The sequence below is a fragment of the Nematolebias whitei genome, chromosome 3 (assembly GCF_014905685.2).
Source record: "Nematolebias whitei isolate Nwh7 chromosome 3, NemWhi1, whole genome shotgun sequence".
Taxonomy (NCBI): domain Eukaryota; kingdom Metazoa; phylum Chordata; class Actinopteri; order Cyprinodontiformes; family Rivulidae; genus Nematolebias; species Nematolebias whitei.
In genome coordinates, this window is record NC_056500.1 from 26,512,211 (window position 1) to 26,534,479 (window position 22,269).

General features: G+C 39.2%; 1 protein-coding gene across 1 annotated transcript in view; it reads right to left on the minus strand.

Annotated features, from left to right (window-relative positions):
• Positions 1-2,557: 2,557 nt before the first annotated feature.
• Positions 2,558-22,269, minus strand: part of ect2 (epithelial cell transforming 2) — a 65,292-nt gene continuing 45,580 nt past the window's right edge. The window contains exons 20-26 of the mRNA XM_037698161.1: positions 21,661-21,739; positions 21,120-21,239; positions 18,079-18,217; positions 17,416-17,570; positions 12,884-12,991; positions 9,624-9,758; positions 2,558-2,647 (exon numbers count right to left, since the gene is read on the minus strand). Of these exons, the coding sequence (XP_037554089.1) occupies positions 2,558-2,647; positions 9,624-9,758; positions 12,884-12,991; positions 17,416-17,570; positions 18,079-18,217; positions 21,120-21,239; positions 21,661-21,739 (826 nt within the window). The remainder of the gene's footprint in view (positions 2,648-9,623; positions 9,759-12,883; positions 12,992-17,415; positions 17,571-18,078; positions 18,218-21,119; positions 21,240-21,660; positions 21,740-22,269) is intronic.

Sequence of the window (22,269 nt, forward strand, 5' to 3'; positions counted from 1 at the left end):
AAAAAAAAAAAAAAAAAAAAAAAAAAAAAACTGCCCAGATGACCTGACTGAAAAATGTTGGATGACATGAGGAAATTATCTCTAAACTGACTTGAAGCACTTAGCATGACCAAGAAACAAAATATAAGATCACAGTCAGGGTTTAGAGCTATCATGACACAGAAACAGCTCTGGTGAACATGACTGACGACGTTCTCATGGCTTAAGACAGAGGATATGTCCAAATCGGTCATGTCAGACAGTGGACTTGTGTCCTACTTGTCCTGCATGACAGTGGACTTTGTGGCCATACTTTTCACATCAGACAGTGGACTTGTCCATACTAGTCCTGTCAGACAGTGGACTGTTGGCCCTGTCTATGAACTTGTGTACATACTTGTCACATCAGTGTACTTGTGTCTATACTTGTCCTGCCAGCTCTCAGGGCTGCAGTTCATAAGAATGAACACAATATTAGCACATTTTCAACAGGATATTTGGATTACAGGAACTGCTCTAAAATGGTTTAAATCATTTTTTATCTCATAGATTCCAGTTTGTTCATGGTATTAATGAATCTTTATCATACACAAGTTAGTCATGGATATTTTCAAGATTCAGTGCTTGGACCAATACTCTATTAGGTAAAGTTATTAGACAGCACAATATAAATTGTCATTATGTTGAGTTATATTTATCTATGAAACCTGAATAATCCAATCTGTTACTTACATTACAAGCACGTCTTAAAAAAACCTGGCTAACTTAAATTTCTGCTTTTAAATTCAAACAAGACAGAAGTTGTGGCTTTTAGACCTGGGACTCTTGAAAATAAAATTTGCAGTCTTTCACTTCCTCTGGATGGCATTAATTTAGCCTCCAGATCGAATATTTAAAAAAATATATATATTTTTTTCATCCGGACATGTCTTCTAACCTCCACATTAAAAATGTTACTAGGACTGCTTTCATCCACCTGTGTAATATCACAAGCTAGAAACATCTTGTCCAAAAATGATGCAGAAAAACTGGTTCATGCGTTTATCACGTCTAGACTGGACTATAGCTATGGTTTATCTGGGTGTACAAAAACTTATTTAGGAAGTCTTCAGTTGAGCCAAAAACCTGCTTCCTGAGTTTTAATGAGTTAGAAGAGATCAGCTCTGCAATTTTAGCTTCTCTCCATTGGCTCCCTGTCAAATCCAGAAGAAAATTTAAAATCTTACTTCTAATGCTTTTGTGATTATATCATATTTAAATTAATCTGAATTTACTGGAATTAGATTTGCATGTGCGTCTGTTCACAACATCTTGTTATTTTTGTTGTTTAGTGCCTTGGGATAACTGTTGGGACTGCACAAATAAAGTGTAATAATGTATTTTAGAATGGTTAGTCCTGTGATTAAATAAAGTAAAAACAAACATGTTTAAGTGCATTTAATATGGAAATAAAATAACTAGAGATACATTAAACAGCAAAATGGGCTTTAAAAATGACAGGCATACAAGTGGAAAGAACATAAAAGCAAAGATAAAGGTTTTATGTATTCATAAAGAGTAATTTTGGACACAAACCTCCCTTCACAAACACAAAGACGTGGAGAGGTTTACACTGAGGAAAAGCAAAGATTTATTCTTCACAAGCAAATTTCTCAAAAGGACAAAAGAGCTTTATAAAAGCTGGAAACTGTCAGACGTTTACTTGAAAAGTATAGATTAACAGATGTCATCAGGTGAATTTGTCAACCCTACTACAAATAAAATATAAAATGTCAGTAAATATAAAGGATTCTCTCAAAGATAATTAAAAACAAGTCATAAAAACCAAAGAGAAACCTGACTAAACTCTGCATCTTTAGCTAATAGACTCAACAGAGTTTAATCATTAAATACAAACACCCCAAATGAAATAATCAGACACTTGGAAACATGTTTCAACAAATGTTACCTCCCTCCACTGTTGAAGTCAACACATCTAAACTACAGGAAAGGACCAGAAAATCAAACGGATAATGAAAAAGACAAGGATAGGCATTAACTCAAAGTAACACGAGAGTATCCTTCATTTAAACAGTAAAAACATATAGTGAACCTCATTAGATTCACAGAGTTTGACCCCTGCAGTCCTAACTGCAACACAGTACCACTCTGGTTAGTATTAGATATTAGCGTCATCATTAGCATCAACATGTTTGGAAAGATGCACCACACCACCGTACATATTAGTTGAACGAACAGTGCATAGCTAGTTTATTGTTTCCATCCAACTTTGACCAGGTTTTCTACGAGGAAGCTCGACAGTTCTGATACTGGCAAATATCAGTATGTCCCTTCCATTTTTTTATTCCCTCAAAGTACTGACAAACTCTGAATGTGGAGAGTTCGTGCAGAGATTCAGTGTGGACTTTAACGGGCTCGTCGTTTTCTAAATCTGATCTGATCTCATTGTTGGAGGTAGACAAATCCAAAATGGCAAAAAATTAAAAAATAAAATACAAAAAATTTAAACATAAATTATATATATTAAAAACAAAAAACAAAACAGGAAGCAACACTGCTGACACCACTATGTGGTGTTTCAGAAGAGATGGGTGCTGGAGCGGCTGAATGTGTGGTACTTCCTCTCAAACATGGATGGAAGATGGACCATAGATGGGGAATGGTGCGCCTGTAAACACAAATAAACATCAACAACAATGAATAGGAATACAGATACTTTCAAATGTTATTTTTATCTGAAGTTGGAAAGAGATTTCTTTAGGTGTGTTACTTGATAAAATACAAGGAAACCTAGACTCCTGTAAGGCCGCTTGTTTTTGTCCAGTTTCACCCAAAGCAGTTCCAGTGCCGAGTCAGAGCTGCTTCTAAACACAGTTTTTTTTCTTCTCTCCAGCCAGAGAGCCACCAGACACATCCATTGAATTGTTTACAATAATATTAATATAATAATTTAATATAATCAAAATACAATATAGTAATTATTATTATTAAATTAAAAGTACATTGAGCTTTATCTCTTGTTTCTTCTCACCTCAGAGGCTTTTTTAGTTTGGACTATGGATTGAGAAATTCAGGATGATTAGGATAAACTCACCAAGAGCCTCTTTTACAAAAACACTTTCAAGCAGTGTCTGAGACGCCTTCTTCCCATCTTCATTCAACCTTTATTTAGACAGGTTAATCCCACTGAGCCTCGAGGACTCATTTACAAGAGAGACCTGATTTCAACAAAGAATGACAACAATGGACAACAGAGACAGGTTAGGTTAACCCTAACCCGTGTGTCACTTTGTGTGATTTGAGTAAGGTCCAAGGTGGCCCAAACAGTTAACCTGCTGCTGTTACACCTCTGAGTCAACAAATGAGGTAACTGAGTTAAAATGGCAGGACATGACTATCAGACTTTAAGGTTTTTATCCCCCCTCTTGTCCGAGGCAGTGAAGAGTGACAAATCCTGTAGAGTGGAAGGAGCAATTTTATCCAGCACCAGGTGTAATGGTGGAGCCAGGTGGTGGGCGATGGTGACCGTGGCCCCCACAGATTATTCTTCAGCCACCCCAATCATTTGAGGAAACTATACTTTAACAAATATTTAAAGACAAATAGAAACCATAGTTTCCTCAAATAATTGGGGTAGTCAGCTTACATACATACACAGTATGGTGGTGGTCATCTCTTGACTTGGACGTGGAAACCTAATTTTTGATAGGGACCTTTCTTATACCTAGATGCAGTCACACAGCAAAAATGGACATTGTTACTTATTGTTTAAGTCATCATGCACCAACAGACAGATTCTTTAAAGTGGGGTTCTGTGGAGAGGTTGGGAACAGTTAATATCTTAAAGCCACAGAACATGGGAGTATTGTGAAGAGAAGGCAGAAGTCTTCTTCCAGACGAGGCTAATGGCCCCTGCCCTCTCTCATGGTGTTCATTCTCATGCCCATTGGGCTTCTGCTTCATTCTTTGGTCTGTACAGCACATTTGGTACTTTGTGGCTGTTTGAACATACTCCTTAAATAAAGCTGGATTAGATTAAAACATTATTTGTTCCAAAACAAGACAGCCAATACTAAATCTGAAATTAAATGAAACAATTTGTTTTAGTTTGTTGCGGTTTCCAAACATGCGTAACAACACATACACTGGTTTCATGACGTTCATGTTTCAATCAGTCCACCTGATCCAGATGAGCCCTTTACGATTTGTGGGTGGGAAAATCTGATAACAGATTACAGAGGATTCTGCACATTAAACATCACCACACTTAAATGTTCTCACCTGCTGTTGAAGGTGAAAGAGCCATAATGAAAGGCAACTTTGCCAATTTCTGATTAAAAAAAGTCTAGCTTCTAAATGATCTTCATTTGTCTGCACTAAATGAAAATACATAGGGTGTTTAAAAGGACAAAAAACTGTATACATAACTTTAAAGAAGCTTTTTCCCTCGTATTAGTGCTCCTAAGACAAAGACCTTTGTCAAATGTTAAATTAGTCAGATTGAACCAGAGTCTTTTGTAAATTACATATTGAGTAACAACGACCAGCATCCACCGTGTGAATATGTCCATCCAACACCACCACCACCAGTAAGTCCCGCACACTTCATCAGAACCACTGTTCCAAATCAACCCTTAAAACTTTGTCTTTTTCTACATTTATGCCAATTTCCAACAGGCAGAAACAACAAAAATGCACCTTATTTAAATTGTGAGGATCCTCTGTTTGACCTACAGCTGTTGCAGGGTCTGAGTTTTGAAGGGGTTGATTTGAGACCAGAAATGCACCAGTGATGCTTAAATGTTAAAAAAACAAATGTAAACAGACAGAATGCTGTGAAGGTTATTTTTAAGTTAGAAGTGATATTGGTGCAACCTTAGCCAAGACAAGAACCGAGTCTGCTCACATGAAACTCCCGGACAGATCCGAGTGATGGTTTAGAGAAGCGTCTCTCTGCGAGGACTGGTCAGGACTGCCTTGCACGGCTCCAAAAGCACTTGCAGATCCTTGTGTGACTCAGAAAAGGTCTTGATTTTCACATTGTCAGGCTGGGAGGCTGGGGATCTTGACTGAAAATTTGCAGTAGACAGAGGTCTGGACACATCACGGCTTGACTTTTGATGGAGATTTCTGCGCTGAATGGAGCACTGGACAGCCTGACTGGAAGTAGACGTCACTTGGGTTACAGAGGTGACGTTCTGAGGACTGGAGACACTGAAATTAGGTTGGGCCGTGCATGGAGAAGGGGAAATGCACTTGGATTCCTGCTCAACAGAGCAACAGTTGAGAATGAGGTCTTTGCTGGACTCTGAGTTGAACTGGGAGGAGGTGCTGTGGGCAGGGATTTTGGCTGGGGTACAGGGAGTACAAATGAACACTGGAACCCTGGTTCTGAGTGATGGTTGATCCAGGGAGTTGGAGCGCTGCACCACGGCACTGGTTTTGGCAGAATCATTCAAACTGAATGTGGAGGAAGAGCGAGACATCTGAAGCACAAAACAGGAACAACAGACCAACAAAATTATTTCATTCACTGTGTTCATAAATTGATGTCTTTCATCAATCAGCACTGGTAATCAGAGTTCTGGACGAGATGAGCAACAAGCACCTGAATACAGTTCATTTATGGTGCGAGGCTGGTAAACACCAAGCTCAGGTAGAGAAGTTAGAGTGGTGGTAGGACAGGTAGGCAGTCCTGTCACTTTCCATTTGCTGGTTTAAAAAAAGCTTTTAAGATAACATCATCTTCTACTTTCAACTTTTCCCTCTTGAGGGGTCACCACAGTGAGTCCTCCTCCTCCATCTCACTCTGTCCTCACTCTAACTACCTCCATGTTCTCTCTAACTGCATCCATATATCTCCTCTTTGTCTTTTTTCCTGACAGCTGCATTTCTAACATCCTTCTACCAATATACCCACTGTCCCTCCTCTTGATGTGTCCAAAACCATCTCAGTCTGGTCTCTCCAACTTTATCTCCCACTTGTTCAACCTGTGCTGTACCTCTGATGATCTCATTCCTAATCTTATCCATCCTTGTCACTCCTAAGGAGAACCTCATCTTCATTTCTGCCACTTCCAGTTCTTTGTCCTGTCTTTTTGTCAATGCCACTGTCTCCAGAACATAATACATAACTGGTCTCACCACTGTCTTGTGAACTTTTCCTTTGACCTTTGCTTTTAAGATAACATACAGAAATAAAAACTGAATACTTTTTTTAAGAGTGGCAAAAATGAAATTCTTCAAAAATGAAGTTAAATGTGGACCAACTTCTTTTAAATAATTCATGAATAGTAAGAAAAGTGACAAGTGCTTATAAATTCAGCCATTTGCTTTAAAGACCCAACTACTACATCTGTCCTCGAAGCTCAGGAGCGGGCAACTCTTCTGCAGTCATGGGAGGCTCTGTCCATCAGACCACAATAACTTGCACAGAGCTGGGCTTCAACGCAGAATGACAGGAAAAATAATTTGAATAAAAATTAAAAACAGCTGGGCTGCTGGGAATTTCTTACCCAAACACGAAGAAGGAGCTGTGGTCAGATGAGAGAAAACTCAAACCTTTTGGACAACGAGGACACCATGTCTACTTCATTTTGCTGTGAAGACCACCCATCACCATGAAGCATGGTGGCGGCAGTATCAAAGTGTGGGAATGAGTTCAATGAAAGATGGAGCAAAACACAGACATGCTTGAGGAAAAACAGAGTTGTCCAAGGATTTAAGACAGATAGAGGTCCACTTTCTAACAGGACGAGCCTCAACACACTGCTGAGGGTATACGCCACTCGTTTAAAGAAAAAACAATTTAAGGTCCTAGAATGGTACAGTGAGAGCCCAGACTCAGTGAAACTGAGAAGCTGTGGTTTGATTTGACGACTGTGGGACACGAGCAGCACCCATCCAGGCTGAAGAAGCTGGAGATGTTTAGACGGACAAAGACCATGAAGACGCAGCTGACAGCAGTTAGCACTAGAACTGCTGCTGAGGTGACGACACAAAGTATTGAGTTCTGGGAGCTGAACACAAGAGGCACAAAGAGCCTTGGTCACTTTAATATTTTGTACAATTATTTGAAACAAGTTTTCCCAATTTAACTTTTTTTTGTAAGTTTTGAAAAATTTCAGCTTGCAAGGGCACCAAAATAAAAACATTACCAAGAGAGAATATTTTTTTACAAAGCACTGTGCAACCTATTCACTTTCAGATGCCAATGTAATAAATTGATTTGTTTATTACTTATCAGTCATCCTAACTTGGAATAACCAATCAAATACTTTAGACTGCAGTAAAAATCTTGAGGTTTTATTTTTTTGGACAGAGCACCGAGTGCAGCCAGTTTCCAGTTTTTATTTGAGCTCATCTCCACTGGAACAAGGCTGCTGCAGAAAAACGAGGACTGCGGCAACATTTCTGCTGTTTGGAAATAATTAAAAACAGCCACTTGCAATGTCGGGAATGCAAAGATTTTACAAAAACGTACTGCCAGAAATTCATTCCAGTAGAGACCTAAAATGTATGTTTGGCTAAATACAGCTAAGAGCTACGGCTCTGACAAAGTGCGGCTGAAATTTGGATTTCACATTGTAGAAGAAAGGGGGAATATATTTTCTTTTCTTTATGGAAACTTAAGCTTTAAATCAAAGGCTAACTTCATGTAGGTCCTTTAAATTTATTTCTGGGAAAGAGTAAAATATTGCAGAGGGGGTAATACAATTCACCAGTCTGACTGAACCAGTCCATCAGTGTGGTTAATGATTTATTGATGTCTTTGGAGCTGTAAGAGCCTGGGTAGGCTTTGTTCTTAAATTTATACTCCAGATAAGGTGCTACCTTAGATGTACTGAACAGTTTGCCAATACCCATGTAACATTTTATCTAATGTTACCATTGCTGACAGAGATACACACTGATGTCAATGCTTAGACTGCATACTGGATTGATTCTCGTATAATCTAAAGATGTGGTGCTGATGCTCATTAGTTCTGCAGCTCTTATACAACATATAAAAAAAAGACATGTTATTCAGGACAAGTTATTCAATGCCATCATTTGAAATGGTTTAGGTTAAAGAAGTAAACAAAAGTACAGCATATGGCACATTATATGCCTGTCGACAAACAAATACAGCAATGGTCCAGACAGGCAAAGACCTTGTAAACTTGGACCTTCAATTGTATCCTTGACCTTGGAGCTGGGGTGATGACAAGCTTACACAAAAGGCTGTTATAGGTTAATATAGGTGGGACAAGAGAAAGTTTATGTACAGACGGAGACTCTACCATGGTATGTCTGCCTTTAACAGGCATATAAATAAAAGCATTCTCTATCCGAACCTACACAACCCAAAGAGTGGAGATTTTTTTTGAAAAATCATGTCAAACAGCTTCTTAAAACACAAGTGTTTGGAGGCATTTCCACTTTTATAACATTTAGAGAAGGTGTCTTAGCTCAGTGGAAACTGTCAAAATTTAAATGAGTTGTGTCTATTTCCTCCAACATAAAAAAGCAGCAGAGCTTCAAGTCACATTTGATCTATTCAGGCCGAAATTTAAACAGTTCTTCTACTAGGCATCTGAAACTAGGGGTGGGGTGAAATGACCTGTAATGCACGTACCTGGTATGTACATTACAGATTGCAAACCTCCTTACATGTACATAGTGGACATAATTCTGAATCAATTATAAAATGTCAAAAACTGATTATTAATGGTTTTAACACCATGAGAAATGCTAAAGGAAGTGACGACGACATGCACACAACAGAGCCACAGTCTGCACTGAGAGCTGGTGTTTAATCAGCTTCAACTTGTAAAGTGAGCCACACAATATGCAAGTTGTGTACACCTTTCCACCAGGCTGGGCATCCAATAATGAACACAACCTAGAACAAAACCAAGACGACAACATTAGGTCCCGATTTAAAAAAGTAAACTGGCTCACATAGCTGTCTGGTTGCAAAAAACTCAACTTGGATAGACTGCAACTGAATACTCAACCCCCCCACCATTTTAAGATCCAACTACTCTTCAACAGTCAAAACCCAGTGAAAACTTACCTTACGTTGTATGCTTTGAAACCATGATTGAACGTGACTATCCTCTGTCAAAGAGCCATAGTCACACTCTACGTAACCAAAAACAAAGTGGTGGAACCACTGAGGAAAGTGGGTCAGATGCAAGGACATCTTTGGCCACTGTTCTCAGCATTTTGACTCCTCTCTTTGCTCATTTAGTCCCCAAAGTCTTATTTGAATGAAATACTGAATATCCTCTTCCTGTGCAGCCTTTGACAAGAAAGTGTTGCTTCCCCAACCTTTCAAACAGAATAGGTAAAAGTCTCAATTTTGCAGATGGAAGCCATGGAAATGGTCATGGCTCGTGCATATTTATAAATTTATACTTTTAATGGTTGCATGAGGTTGAAAACTCTCTACATCGATGTCAAGCTGATCTGCAAAATAGTTTGACCAGCCTGAAGGCAACAGTATCCTTTGACAAGAACTGCATCTTTGTGTGACTCAGCAACATAATGTACAGTGCAACAAACAAAAAGCCACAATTTAAATGTGTAGATTCATGCAATTATCAAAGTTTACAGTACTCATTTCCCCAGCAACAGATTAATGAGCTCAGAAGACTTACAGCCAAAGTGGAGCTGCTGCAGACTCGGTTTTCACAAGTCAACCTCTGGCTCTTGTCATCCGGAGTGCTGTTGGCGAGGAAGGCTCTCTGGATCACACGTTTAGGAGTCTTAGTAAAAGAAAACGCTCTGGTGACCTAAAACACACAAAACAAGAGCATATTTATTTTATTGGCCACCATAGATTAATCTTTGGCCACCCCAATCATTTGAGGAGTGATAGTTCCTCCATTGCACCTGGTGGTGGATCAAAACTGCTCCATCAAATCTCAAAGATCTAGCACTCAGTGCTGCCTCAGACAAGGGAAACAAAAATAAAAAAAATTCCCTCTGTTCTTCTCCATTGTGCAACTTTTATCGACTTGAATATCTTGCACTAAAAACATTAAGGCTTACTTCAATCCCTATTCGAGTCCAATCCAGAAAAAAATTATCCTCTCCAAAACTACAAACATTTATAAATTAAATCCCCAGAGGCGTAGGACATCGGTGTACCACTCTTTTGGTTTTGTTTTACAATCCCCATGTAAACTTTTTTTTTCATTAATTTACAGTTTAAAATAAATGTGTCACATGTTGACGTAAAACAAAAGTTCTGAATGAAAAGGAGTAGTTAGAAGAAGAAGAAAAAAATCTTATATAGTCTACCCCTTTTCCCAAAAGTCAATCTACTACACCACAAGAAACCAAGTTTCAATAAACCCTCCATATAGACACATCTTTGAACACAAAACAGGCACTGTGTATATAAAGAAAAACAAACAAACAAAAAACACACATTATCTTTGTTATGATGCAGAACTCTGAATCAATATACTTCATTGTACCTGAAAGAAAATTATATTTTATTATTTTCTTAAAAGTAAAAATAGATCTACTCTCTTTGGTTTCTTTAGACAGACAGTTCCACAAATTTGTTCCATAAACATAAATACAACGATCAATTTGTTTAGTTCGGACTTTGGGTTAAAAAAAAAAAAAAGAAATCTCTGATCCTCTCAAATTATAAATGCTTTCTCTTTTAATAAATAGTTTTTGCAAACACATCGGTAACATACTGTTATGTATTTTAAACATAACTTGCAGAATATAATAGTCCACCAAGTCGTGAAATTTCATTAAAAAATTTTTTTTCATTCATTCAACCTTTATTTAAACAGATAAATGACATTGAGCCTAAAAGACTCATTTACAAGTGAGACCTGTTTGGACAGACAAAAAAGTGGTAAAATGGACAAATGTAGGAGTTGGAGGCGAAAAAATTCCTATCAGACTTTTTTTTTCCTGCCTGAGAGAAAAAAAACCTCTAATATTAAAAAAAACCTCGCACAAACAAACACATAGTGACAGACATTCTGCAGAGGGGGAGCTGACAGTGGTGAGCATGTTCATAGACGCTCCCAAGGTCACTGAGTTCTGATAAGGATGGAATAATTAGCCAGTGTCCTCCAATGTGATCCATAAACATTCTCGAGGTATGTCGAGGAATGGCCAAGAATAACGTCTATGAGAATCCAAGAGTCCTGAAATGATGACACAAAGTTTATTCAGCTGGTTTCATCTGGTTATCAGTTGGAAATTCCTCAGGGAGGGGGTGGTGAGCGTCTGATCACGTTCTCCAGGTGAATTCAGATAAGATGACCTTCAAGCCAGCCAAGGGAGCCAAATTCAGATAAACACACAGTTGTCTTGGGGACAGGCAGAACTTAATGACATCTACCTTGAGTCTGTGTTGGTCCACTCGGTTCCGAAATGTCCAAATTACATGGTCACACCGATGGAACGTGACTGAGTAAAATCCCCAAGATCTGATCCATTCTGCCCAAAGCATTTGAGTTTGGGTACTCGAGACACGAACCAAACCAGCGTGATCGGGTCCAAATTTGCTGCCGAAGACTTCCTTGATCGATTGAGAAAACCAGCAACCAGCCAAATTCAAAAAGCAGGAACCAGTTATCGAAAATCCAATTAAATATGCGTCCTTACAATCCACAAATGGCAGCAGAGATAGACATTCATCAAGTCTTCCAAGTCGATGAGATATCCAGCTGCGTGCGTGCCAACAGGGCAAATCGGCTCGCCTAAAGCTTGTCTTCTCTTAGAAGAAATGTTGTAAATGGAGTTGAGGGACCAACTGATCAAAAGTCCATAATTATGGTTCAGAAGAAATGCAAGAGAGTCTCACAAGTAGTTTCACTGACAGACAGAGCAGCAAAGCAGAGAGGGAGGGGAGAAGCATCTGATCTCAGCAAGAGCAAGTGGTGTTTTAACTTACAGAACAATAGATTTGTTGGATCTCTGTAGTGTTTTCCACTAATAATTCTAACAGCCCTTTTTTGCAGAATAAAAATGGAATTTGTATATGATTTACAGGCATTCCCCCAAACTTCTACACAATAGGTCAAATAGGGAACGATGAGTGAATTTTACAATATCAACAATGCTTCATCATTTAATGAGTCTTTCACTTTATATAATAATCCAATGTGATTTCCAGTTTACATTTTCATCAAGAGTAACACCCAGGAAGTTTTTAAAGGTTTTATGGTGAAGTGGATAGAACATGTTTCAGTTTGAATGATCTAAGTGGTAAAATGGTCATAGTTTCAGTTTCCAGGTAGGTTTATACCAGGGCTTAATTTGTAAACTGCTCGATACCGGCGCGCAAATGGCATGTAGGCCGGGGGGGGGGGTCCTCCCTCAGACAATTTTGAATAAAACAGATGCAGTTTCCTGCATTTTGGTCTATTTTAACAGGTTGTTAAACATCTACGTTTACCTACAATTGTAAAATTTCAGCTTCTGTCAAGCATCCCCACCCTACTCACTCACATCAAGTAAGTCGGGCTCGGAATCAAGTCCGACTCCGTCCCTGCTCGTTGTTGTACGACTCTACATGTGAACCTCCAGGCGCCTGCCTGTGAGCTCCTGCCTGGTTAGCTCGGGACTCACCCCCACTGCTTTTTGGGACTACGCGGAAATGCTATTTGAAGAAGCAGATCATATGTTGTTGTGTTTAAAATGAGTGTTTATGTAATTATTTTCAGATTACATATCCAAGATAAGTTTAATTTGTTCAAAGAAGTCATATTTGTTCATAACTTTATTATTAGTAAGCCTGAGTTCCCGGATCCAAGCAAAGAGTTACTGGAACGCACCGTTAAAATAAGGGAGTCCCTGGATCCTGTTCCGGTAGGATCCGGCTCAAATTAAGCATTGGTTTGCACACATGGTGTAGTTAGTCATAAGAAACTGATGTTACCTTTTTTGAGGTCTTCTTGATGGCTCTGGATGCTTTGCTTAGTGTGCTGTCCATATCCTTGGTGCTGACCTGTAGGGAATCTGGCTCTGTGCACTGAATGAAATCCTCCTGGTTACAAGACAGAGTAACACACCTTCAAACTTCATACCAAAATTAAACTTGAAGAATAGAACTGGTGCAGATGGACACTGTGCTCTTATTGGGGGGAATATCTGTGAGATGGGATGTGTAAAATTCACACAGAGTCTTAAATTTATCTCTGGCCCTCACCCTGCACAGGGCTGTTTAACAAGCACAGCTCAGTCTCGTTGGTATTCACACCGTAGCTCTGACCCAGTGGAAAAAAAGAATTAGAAATGCAGCTGTGTGGTGGCAGGCAGACACAAGACAACGTCAACCCCTGCTGCTGGCTCGATTAATTACGCCAACAGCAATCCTGTGCCTTTAATGTTTGCAACCCAAATTATTGGTTGGTGCATTTTCAGCTATTTTTTAATGTGCATTTTAAACTGAATGTTATCAGAAATATATCAATAATGAATGAAAATTTAAAAAAAATAAAATTAAAAACTTTTCATTAACTCGCATTTCCATTTATTCCATTAAGCACTTACTGATAGATCAGTCATCTTAAACATCTAAATTTACCTCTGCTTCTATTTTTATGCAGAAATATATTTGTTTTGTGGACATCTCATATAATGGATGCATACCCAACATACTAAAGTTTAAGAACAAGAATCAACCATGTTTTATTTAAAAGAACTGAGAAACTGAAAGTTTTTTGGTCAGTACCACTGTAAGAGTACACATGGGCATTTTTTTTTTTTTTTATTAACTGAAAGTCAAGATAAGTTGTAGGTTTTCATGAAGCTAAGTACTTTCAGTCTGGGGACGGGTATTTCATGTTGCTTTAGCACGTTGTGAACATCCCAAAGTCAGTAACTTTTTGGTCGCCACACAAGTCAAGCGTTCCAGCTGCTCTTTGTCAGCTCTCTTCTATCAGAAAACATGTCTTGGTCACGTGGTCTGTGGTTGCATCAGGAAGGGCATCCTGCGTAAAAATAATTGCCAAGTCTTTGTGCGACTTAGTTCGCTGTGGTGACCCCTGAAGAAGGGAGCAGCCGAAAGAAGGAAAAAAGTGCAATGAATAACCATGGTTCATTTCCTACTGTGGGTCTGACTTCCACTGCTCATTTTTAAGGCAGAGTATACAACTGTTAATTTGGAGATAACTTGGAAACTGATTCAATGGCGCAACAAGTGGATGCTTTTGAAATTAATGATGCATTCGATCGGTCCGCTCTAATTTTCCACCATCTTTCTCTCTGCTTAATGACGGCAGCAGCGTTTCTCTTTTAGTGATCATGTGTTTCATTTCTTCATATGTATCCATGACCCTCCATTGCTCTGTTGGAGGGAAGTGGGATGCTGTTTAATCAGGAGATCTGTGATCCACCGAGTGTGTCATAGGAAAACCGTGAACCCGCATTCATCCAAGATGTTGGAAACCTGGCTTCAATTAGCAGCCCTGTTAAAGTGTGGCTTGATGTTTGGACAACCAATTAAGCTTGTTTGTGAGTTCAAGTATTGTTCAAGTACAGCTTCCTGCCAGTATACTTGATGTATGAATCCCACTTTAGTGCAGTAGGTCTCTGAACTTTCTTCTTTGACGTAACGACAACCTTTAGCCCATTTCGAATTGTCCGTCTTTATTCAAAATAGGGACATTGACCTGCCTAAACAGAACATTTTTATTAGTCTCTTCCATCGCTGTGGAGTTTAGGCCCACTCTTCTTTATATTTTTTCAATGTTTTCAGGGATTTGTTGATGCACAACTCTCAAGGTCCCACTACATCATTTCAGCTAAGCTGGAATGACTCATTTGTTCTGATATTCTGTATTTGGCTTTGTCCAAACATTTATTTTAGTCTCATTTAACCAATGGACATTATTCTGGAAGTTTTGTAGTTTGTTCAGATGAATCTTTACAAACCAGTCATGCCGACTTATTCTTTTTAGAGGAAATGCTTTCTCCTACAGCTTTCCCAAACCAGCCTGACTTTTCCGTCTTTTTCTAATTGTTCTATCATGACCTTTAAAGGTGGGTTTATACTCTGTGGGAAGTGAAGTAATCTGCTCTCTGATACAGCTGTGAGACTAAAGAGGTCATCTTGTTCTCCTAGGAGCTTAGAGAGTCTGTTCTTTGGGGGTTTTGGTAGAACCTCTTCCGTTCTCCTGGGGGTTGCTCCATCTATTGTGCGATTGGTGAGAAATCTAAAGTCTGTGAGGTTAATGCAACCAGGCTTTTCTGTGAGCCGCTCAGGAACCAGTGCAGCAGAGGTCATGTTGAGAGTATTAGTTGCAGGGAGCCAACATTAGGTTCTGGTATCCAATAATCGTAGGGCGACAAATGTGTGGGCGGTGCTGGACTTGACCCATCTTGAAACAAGACGCTATTCTTTTCCTCCATCAGATGAAATACGATCATGTTTGTGATTGTCACAGTGTTGTAATCACTTTAACTGAAAGTCAAAATGCTGTTTTCTGTCCAAAATATGATCAGTTTGGTCCTCAGCATTAACCCTTAAGGCACCTTAAAAGACCAAACTTGTGCATTCTCAATATTACAGTCAGTTTAAAGTCAAATTGTATGAAACTTGGCCAGGATTTGTTTATTAAAAACTTTCAAATTTCATGATCCTCCATATTGCAAGGAGTATGGAATATGAGATCTGTGCCTTTGGGTCTGTTTCAGTCCCGTTGACTCCCATTACTGTACTTTAATACTGACATCATAAGAACACAAATTAAGCTGATTTTCACACTATGTGGTCACTGTGTTGCAGCTGGTGTCCCACAGATAGTGTTGAAAGATGAGTGGCTTTCTGGCGATGGACAATGGCATTTCTCTTAGAGTATAAAATGTCAGATTTCTCTCTGCTTCATCAGAGGGAGTGAATTTCTACACTTCTCTGCAAGTATAAATCCAGCTTAACTAGTGTCCAACTGAGTAGCCCAGGTGACATACTACTTACAGATATAACAAACATTTTCTGTTAATTTTTGTATTAAAAAAAACATACAGTGTCTTCTGATGTCATTCGTGCTACGTGTTATTTTTAGTATGGACAACTAGTGTCTTAAAAGCAGAACTACAGTGAGTGCTGCACATCTGAAGCACTGCTATAAACTTATAAACACCAACTCTACTCCCTCAATAGGACAATCTGCTCATGCCACGACTTGCCATTTCAGGTCGAGCCTGGCCCCCTTAAGGACGGAGCCCGTCACAGCTGCTTGTGTCCAGGATCTTGTTCTTTGGTCACCGTTCTTACCTCAAGATTACAGGTGAGGGTTGGAACATAGATGGACCAGTAAGTTGAGAACATTGCCTTTTGGCACAGTAATAAGTTAGTTTCAGTCAGAAATCAAATGAATTTAAACAAGAGTACCACATATAGCACATTATACGCCCTTGACCTTAAAGATGGGGTGATGAAAAGTGTATGTGGCATGCTGTCTAATGGTGGTGCAGATTCATAGCAAGTTTTATTAAATTATATTGAGCGTATCAAAAGTTACGGGCTGAACAAGAAAAAGTTTACGGATGGATGAAGATTACACCATAATACGTCCCAAACTCAACGGGCGAATAAAAATATTAGTACGAAGATTTCGTAATGCCAACAAAAAAGAAACAGTTAATGTTCACACAAATAGGTCTTACCTTCTTACTACACTTGTGTTCAATTTGTTTGAAAGCCTCACAATCAAATTACTTCAAACAGCAAAAGGTTTGCTCACATTTTACATATATTTTTATTATGAAGAGCTGAGATATTAGTCTTTTTTTTGCATGGTTAATATTTCTTCACAAACACACACAAAAATCTTTTTTCTAAATCAGGGCTGGACAACTTTTTGTTTTTTTTCCCCAGAAGTTCACACCATGATATTTTGGACAACTGATGGGGCACGTAGAGAATTGTAAAATAATGTTTCTTTGACAGCTCATCTGGAAGACTAATAATATTTTAGTTAGCATCTATCTATCCATCCATCTACATAGATATAACTCCATATCCAAAAGTATCTTATGTATTTAAAGAAGATGTTTGATATAGATTTTATTGAGCTTCATTAATAGTTTCCAAGTTTTCATCAACTCATTTTCTTTTTAATTAGGAATATTGTGAGCAAGATAGAGAATGTCCAAGGGCCACTTTTGCCCCATGGACCATTATGTTGCTTATATATGGACTTTTGGTTGACATTGTGGTTTCCTGATCTTTGTCCTAATAAAGTCAGCAGGGTTAAAGAAAGTATTACTTTCTTCCAGGCTGATAAAAGAAACTGAAATATGACGGAACTGATTTGTCTGTGGAGAGGAAAACAACTTCATGTGAGAAAAAAAAAAAAAACTTGCCGAGGCTGACAACACTGTTACAGATTCTTTCTCTTCATATTGATGTGTCGGGTCATCCATTTTGTTTTGTTCATTTGTGTGTGTACATGAGCGAGTTCTCACCGCATCAGCCCTGCAGATGGTGTTGGCAACATGACGACAGAGTGTACGCAGCCAGGTGCTTTTAACGGTTTCCTCTCCAGCCAGCTGGAAGCTGAACAACAAGTTCTCCTGTTCTGTTGGAGGACGAACCACCAGGGCGAACGCATTCACGCACTCTGAGGGGCATGCAAATAAAAATAAAATAAAAAAAGAAAGAGAGAGTTTGACAAAAATAAGAAACTCCTGAAGAAAGTTTGGAGGGACCAGCCACATAGATAATGAAGACTCCAGAAGGTAATAAGTTGTAGATGTGCATTTAATGGTTACTCACTGGGAGTTTCATTCAAACCTGTTCAGTGTTTCATGAGATATTTTGCTGACAATCAAGAGATTGCATGATATGAAAAGATCAACAGGATCTACAAATGAACTGCAACGTCAACTTCTGATTCCTCAGCCAGCCCTCAAATAAATCTGTGCAGTTAAAGCCTGCTTGTTCTTAAATAAATACTTAAATATAACTTTCTAAGATGTGCATCAGTGTCCAGATATCTCCAAACTTATCTGCTCTTTTACACCTTTAGTTTATAATGCAAAACATAGTCCTCTCATGTTGGAAATTTTTAGAAGACCTTTAGAAGTTTAGTTTTTATACACAGCTCAGGACAAGTGCTTCAGTTGTACCGTCTGTGTCCTGCAGGTCCAGCACTCTTCGAATCTGAGACAGCGGCATTAATGTGATGTGCTTGAGTGGGGGCGGAGGCCTCGTCTGTCCCAGAGGACTCTTGAACGTATTGATCACTTTGTGTCGCTTCCTTGCAATCTGCAGAAACACAAACACGCACAGAAGTGCACAAAATGAGACGGGAAATCTGAAGGCAAGTGTAACCAGAGCAAACTTTAAAGATCCATCCTTTGAGCACGTAGTGGTGTGTGGGTGAAGGTGCAGTGGGTTACTTGGCAATAAATCAATGATGTTTTCATTGAGTTAACAATGCAACTCATTAATGTCATTAATTAGGGAAGGAGATGGAGCAGACAAAATCCAAACACCAGAATGTAAGTTCAACCGTGATCACTGGTTTCTGATGATCGAGGAGAGAAACAAGAGAGTAGAAATATAACGCTCTGTCAGGCTACACATGTTAACACACAGACACACACAGGCACAGGCTGATTAGGTGTCACTGACACTCCTGAATCAGCGCAGCCTCTCAGCTCGTCTCTTTCACAGCCGTCCATGTCCTCCTGCTGACCCCACACTTCCTGTGCCTGCACTGGCAGACTGGACATGAATGGGTAAGAATTTTACACACACACTGCTTTGTAGAGATCTAGTAGAGTGCTGTATGAATGGGTAAACGAGGGCACAGATTTTAGTGTAAAGCGCTTTGAGTATCTTGATTAGATAGAAAGGCGCTATATACAGTAAGTACAGTCCATTTACCATTTACATATATGTGTATATATACACACACATATATACATCAGTGTTTCCCTGACCATTATCCAATAAAGGCGCCCTGCCCAGTCAACAGAACTGAGTGCCCCACGTACTGAACACCCCAGCCCCCAACCAGCTCCGCCACTTCCAGATGAAGTGGAGATTGTAGCAGCTCAGCTCAGGTTATAAAATGTGCACAATACAAATACTGCTGTATTCATACCCACCTGTTCACAACAGACTCGTGTTCAGGCTGCTCTTTAATACACCGTATTACATTAAATTATTATTGTTTAGCGTAGATCATAGACTCGTATATACCGTTTCTTTTTTTATACTTTATATTTTTGATATTTGTGGGTGTAACTAGAACTCTGAGTACACAATTTCATTCCACCACATGTGATGCAAATGACAAAAAACCTTGAACCTAGATGTGCCAAAATACAGACGTGCTAGCTAACATGCTACAGACTTACCGCTCCGATTCTCTCACACATCCTAACCCTGCTCACAAAAAAATAAAAAAATAAGGATCAAGATGATTCGCGTAAATGTCATTTTGTTTTGAAATCGGCTAATTTTGCCGAAAAGAGACAAATTTGCAGGTATAAGGAAGTCTGGGTTTCTCTCCTGGACCTGTTGCCTCTGACCAGATTACGGATAAGCGATAGAAGATGGCCGCTGGATGGATATATACACACACACCTGGGTAAATATACTCCACTCACCAGGAACTGTCATTCTGTGCTGCCTCATACAAGAAAATAAAACCTCCCTCTGTTCTCCTCCAGTGTAACTCCTACCCACTTGAATATATTGCACCAAAAACATTAAGGTTTACATGTGTTCCCTGTTCAGTTCCAGTCCAGAGAAACACCGATATCAAAAACTACATTCTATTCAAATCCCTCAGTGACAGAGGACATCAATGTACAGCTTTTATCAAGTACTTCTCCATAACAATGATCCCTCAACAGGCTCAGATTCCAAACTGAACTGACAACAATTGTCTGCAGGGACACCTTCATCCTCCTCCACTGTGCACGCTTAGTGTCTTGCAGCGCACAGTGCTTGTCATAGAAAAAAGTTGTTTAAAGACGTATTTCCTGCAGATTTCAGCTTTAACAAATAAATAAATAAATCCGTAACATCTGCTCCTAAATGTTATAAACCCGTGTTAGAGGTCTTGAGGACTGTGTGGTTTCAAATCTTGTTAGTTTCTTCTTAGGTTCAGAATGCAGACTGGTGCCAATTTGGAGTTTTGAACTTGGACAGGTTGGAGAGTTTGGAAGGACTAATCGGGACTCTGGACTGCCATATGAAGGACAGATTTTTTCCTCCTCTCCATGCTGATGACTGTTTGGCACACTTGTTGCTGTTCTGGAGAATTTCTCTTGGTTTAAAGTTTTGTGGTGGGAGTTAAGAGGACTGCAAGTTTGGGATATCCTGTACACTTCCACACTTAGGTTGAGCTCTGTTAAACACACTAGGTAAGTACGTTGGTGGCACCCTTGTAATGTTTTGGTGAGCTTGTTTTTAGATGAGCAGATCAGGGTAGACATTATTTCATCGTCTTCCATCCACGATAGACATCAGTTAGGCCCCGATTTGTTGTTTGTTTCATTGATTTTGAATAACCTAACTGTCAATTTCTCCCTCACAACTTTGTTTTGCGGTTTTTAGACTTTTGAAGAAGAATGCAAATAAAGATTTGATTCTTTCACTTTTGCAAGGTCTCTGTCATTTTATTGTGGTTGTTGTAGTAATGCCCCCCCCCCCCCCCCCCAAAACCAGCTTCCTCTGACCTTGTTTCACAAACAAAAAGCAAAAAATATTAATTTCTAAACCTATAAAAACCCTATAAACATATTAATCTCTAAAACTACACTTAATGCACACCATAGCCGGCAGTGGTGTGGGGTGGGGTGGTCGACTGCCCCACTGTTTTTAGTTTCGTTTTTGACGTGCTGCACGCTTCTTTCAACTTTTGCAGCTTAATAATAATAATAACTAATAGTTTAGTTTTTCCTGTGACTTATTTGCAGTATGATAAATGGTAAGAGTATAGAATATGCCCCCAATGTTTTGTTGGTCTTTTTTTGTGAATAATGACCTTTTTTACGGTTTTATACATTTATTTATTTTTGTATCTTTAGATCCTATGATGTCATCAAGTACTCGAGTTCTACTCGAGTTTTATTATGTTAATGTCGAGTTTAAAAATTATGTAGTCGTTCAACCCTTAATGTGATCAAAAGTTGAAGTTGGTGTGATTTACCTCAAGGCAGTCATTGAAGAGGAAGAGAGTGACGTGTTCTCCACGGTCACACGGCTCGTCTCCCAGAGCGATTGTTTCAACTCTGTAAACCAGGCTGCGATGGGAGGAGAGCAGGTTGGCCTGCAGAGGCAGTAAGAACAGAGAGAAGAGTGGATCAAACAAACATTAAATGGCTAATCCTTTATATATTTTAGACAATGTAACCTGTATGATGTGTAATGATGTCAGCTATAAAGTTTACAGATCAGAACATTGAAAATCAATCATCTGGTATCAGGACCAAGTCTGGCTTGTCTGGGAGAGCTGCAGAAAAATAAAGCCTCCTTTCTCCTTAAACTATGTTTGTTTAAACATGCTCAAATATGAAGAACTTACTTTTTTTTTATTTTAACAAGACTCATTTTATCTAACACACCTGATGGCTGTTGTATTTCAGAATCAATATACAGAACCATCAAGGTGCACAGAGGTTTTTTTTTTTTACTTAGATGTATGCATAAACAATGCTCAACATGAATAAAGCATCAGTTCTGTCACTTACAGGACAACCATCGACTTCGTAGACCACATCAAAGATTTGCTTCTGTCCTTCAGTCTTTCTCTTGTCTTCGTTGATATGACTAGTGGAGTGGAGGAAACAGAGGACAGAAGAAATCAGTGTCAGAAACGCTCAACAGTGCACTGGGTAATCAGAGGGTCAAAGAAAAACAAGAACTAGACAAAAAAATAAAATAAAATACCTTGAAGGTGCTCAAAAGCTTTAACAACTTTGGAACAATCCGAGATCACAAAAGGATTAACAGTTGGACGAGTGGATGGATGATTGGATGGACGGTCAGGTGGTGCTTGGATGGACAGGTGGGAGGATGGATGTACAGATGGATGTGTTAGTGGATGGATGGACAGATGGATGTACAGAAGGATGGGTGGTGTTTGGATGAACGGGTGGGTGAATGAATGGATGGATGTACAGATGCACATGTGGGTGGATGGATGGATATACAGATGCACATGTGGGTGGATGGATGGTTGTACAGATGGGGAAAGGTGGATGGATGGATGGACAGACGGACGGACAGATGTACAGATGGGGACAGGTGGGCGGATAGACAGATGGATGTACAGATGGACGTGTGGGTGGATGGATGGA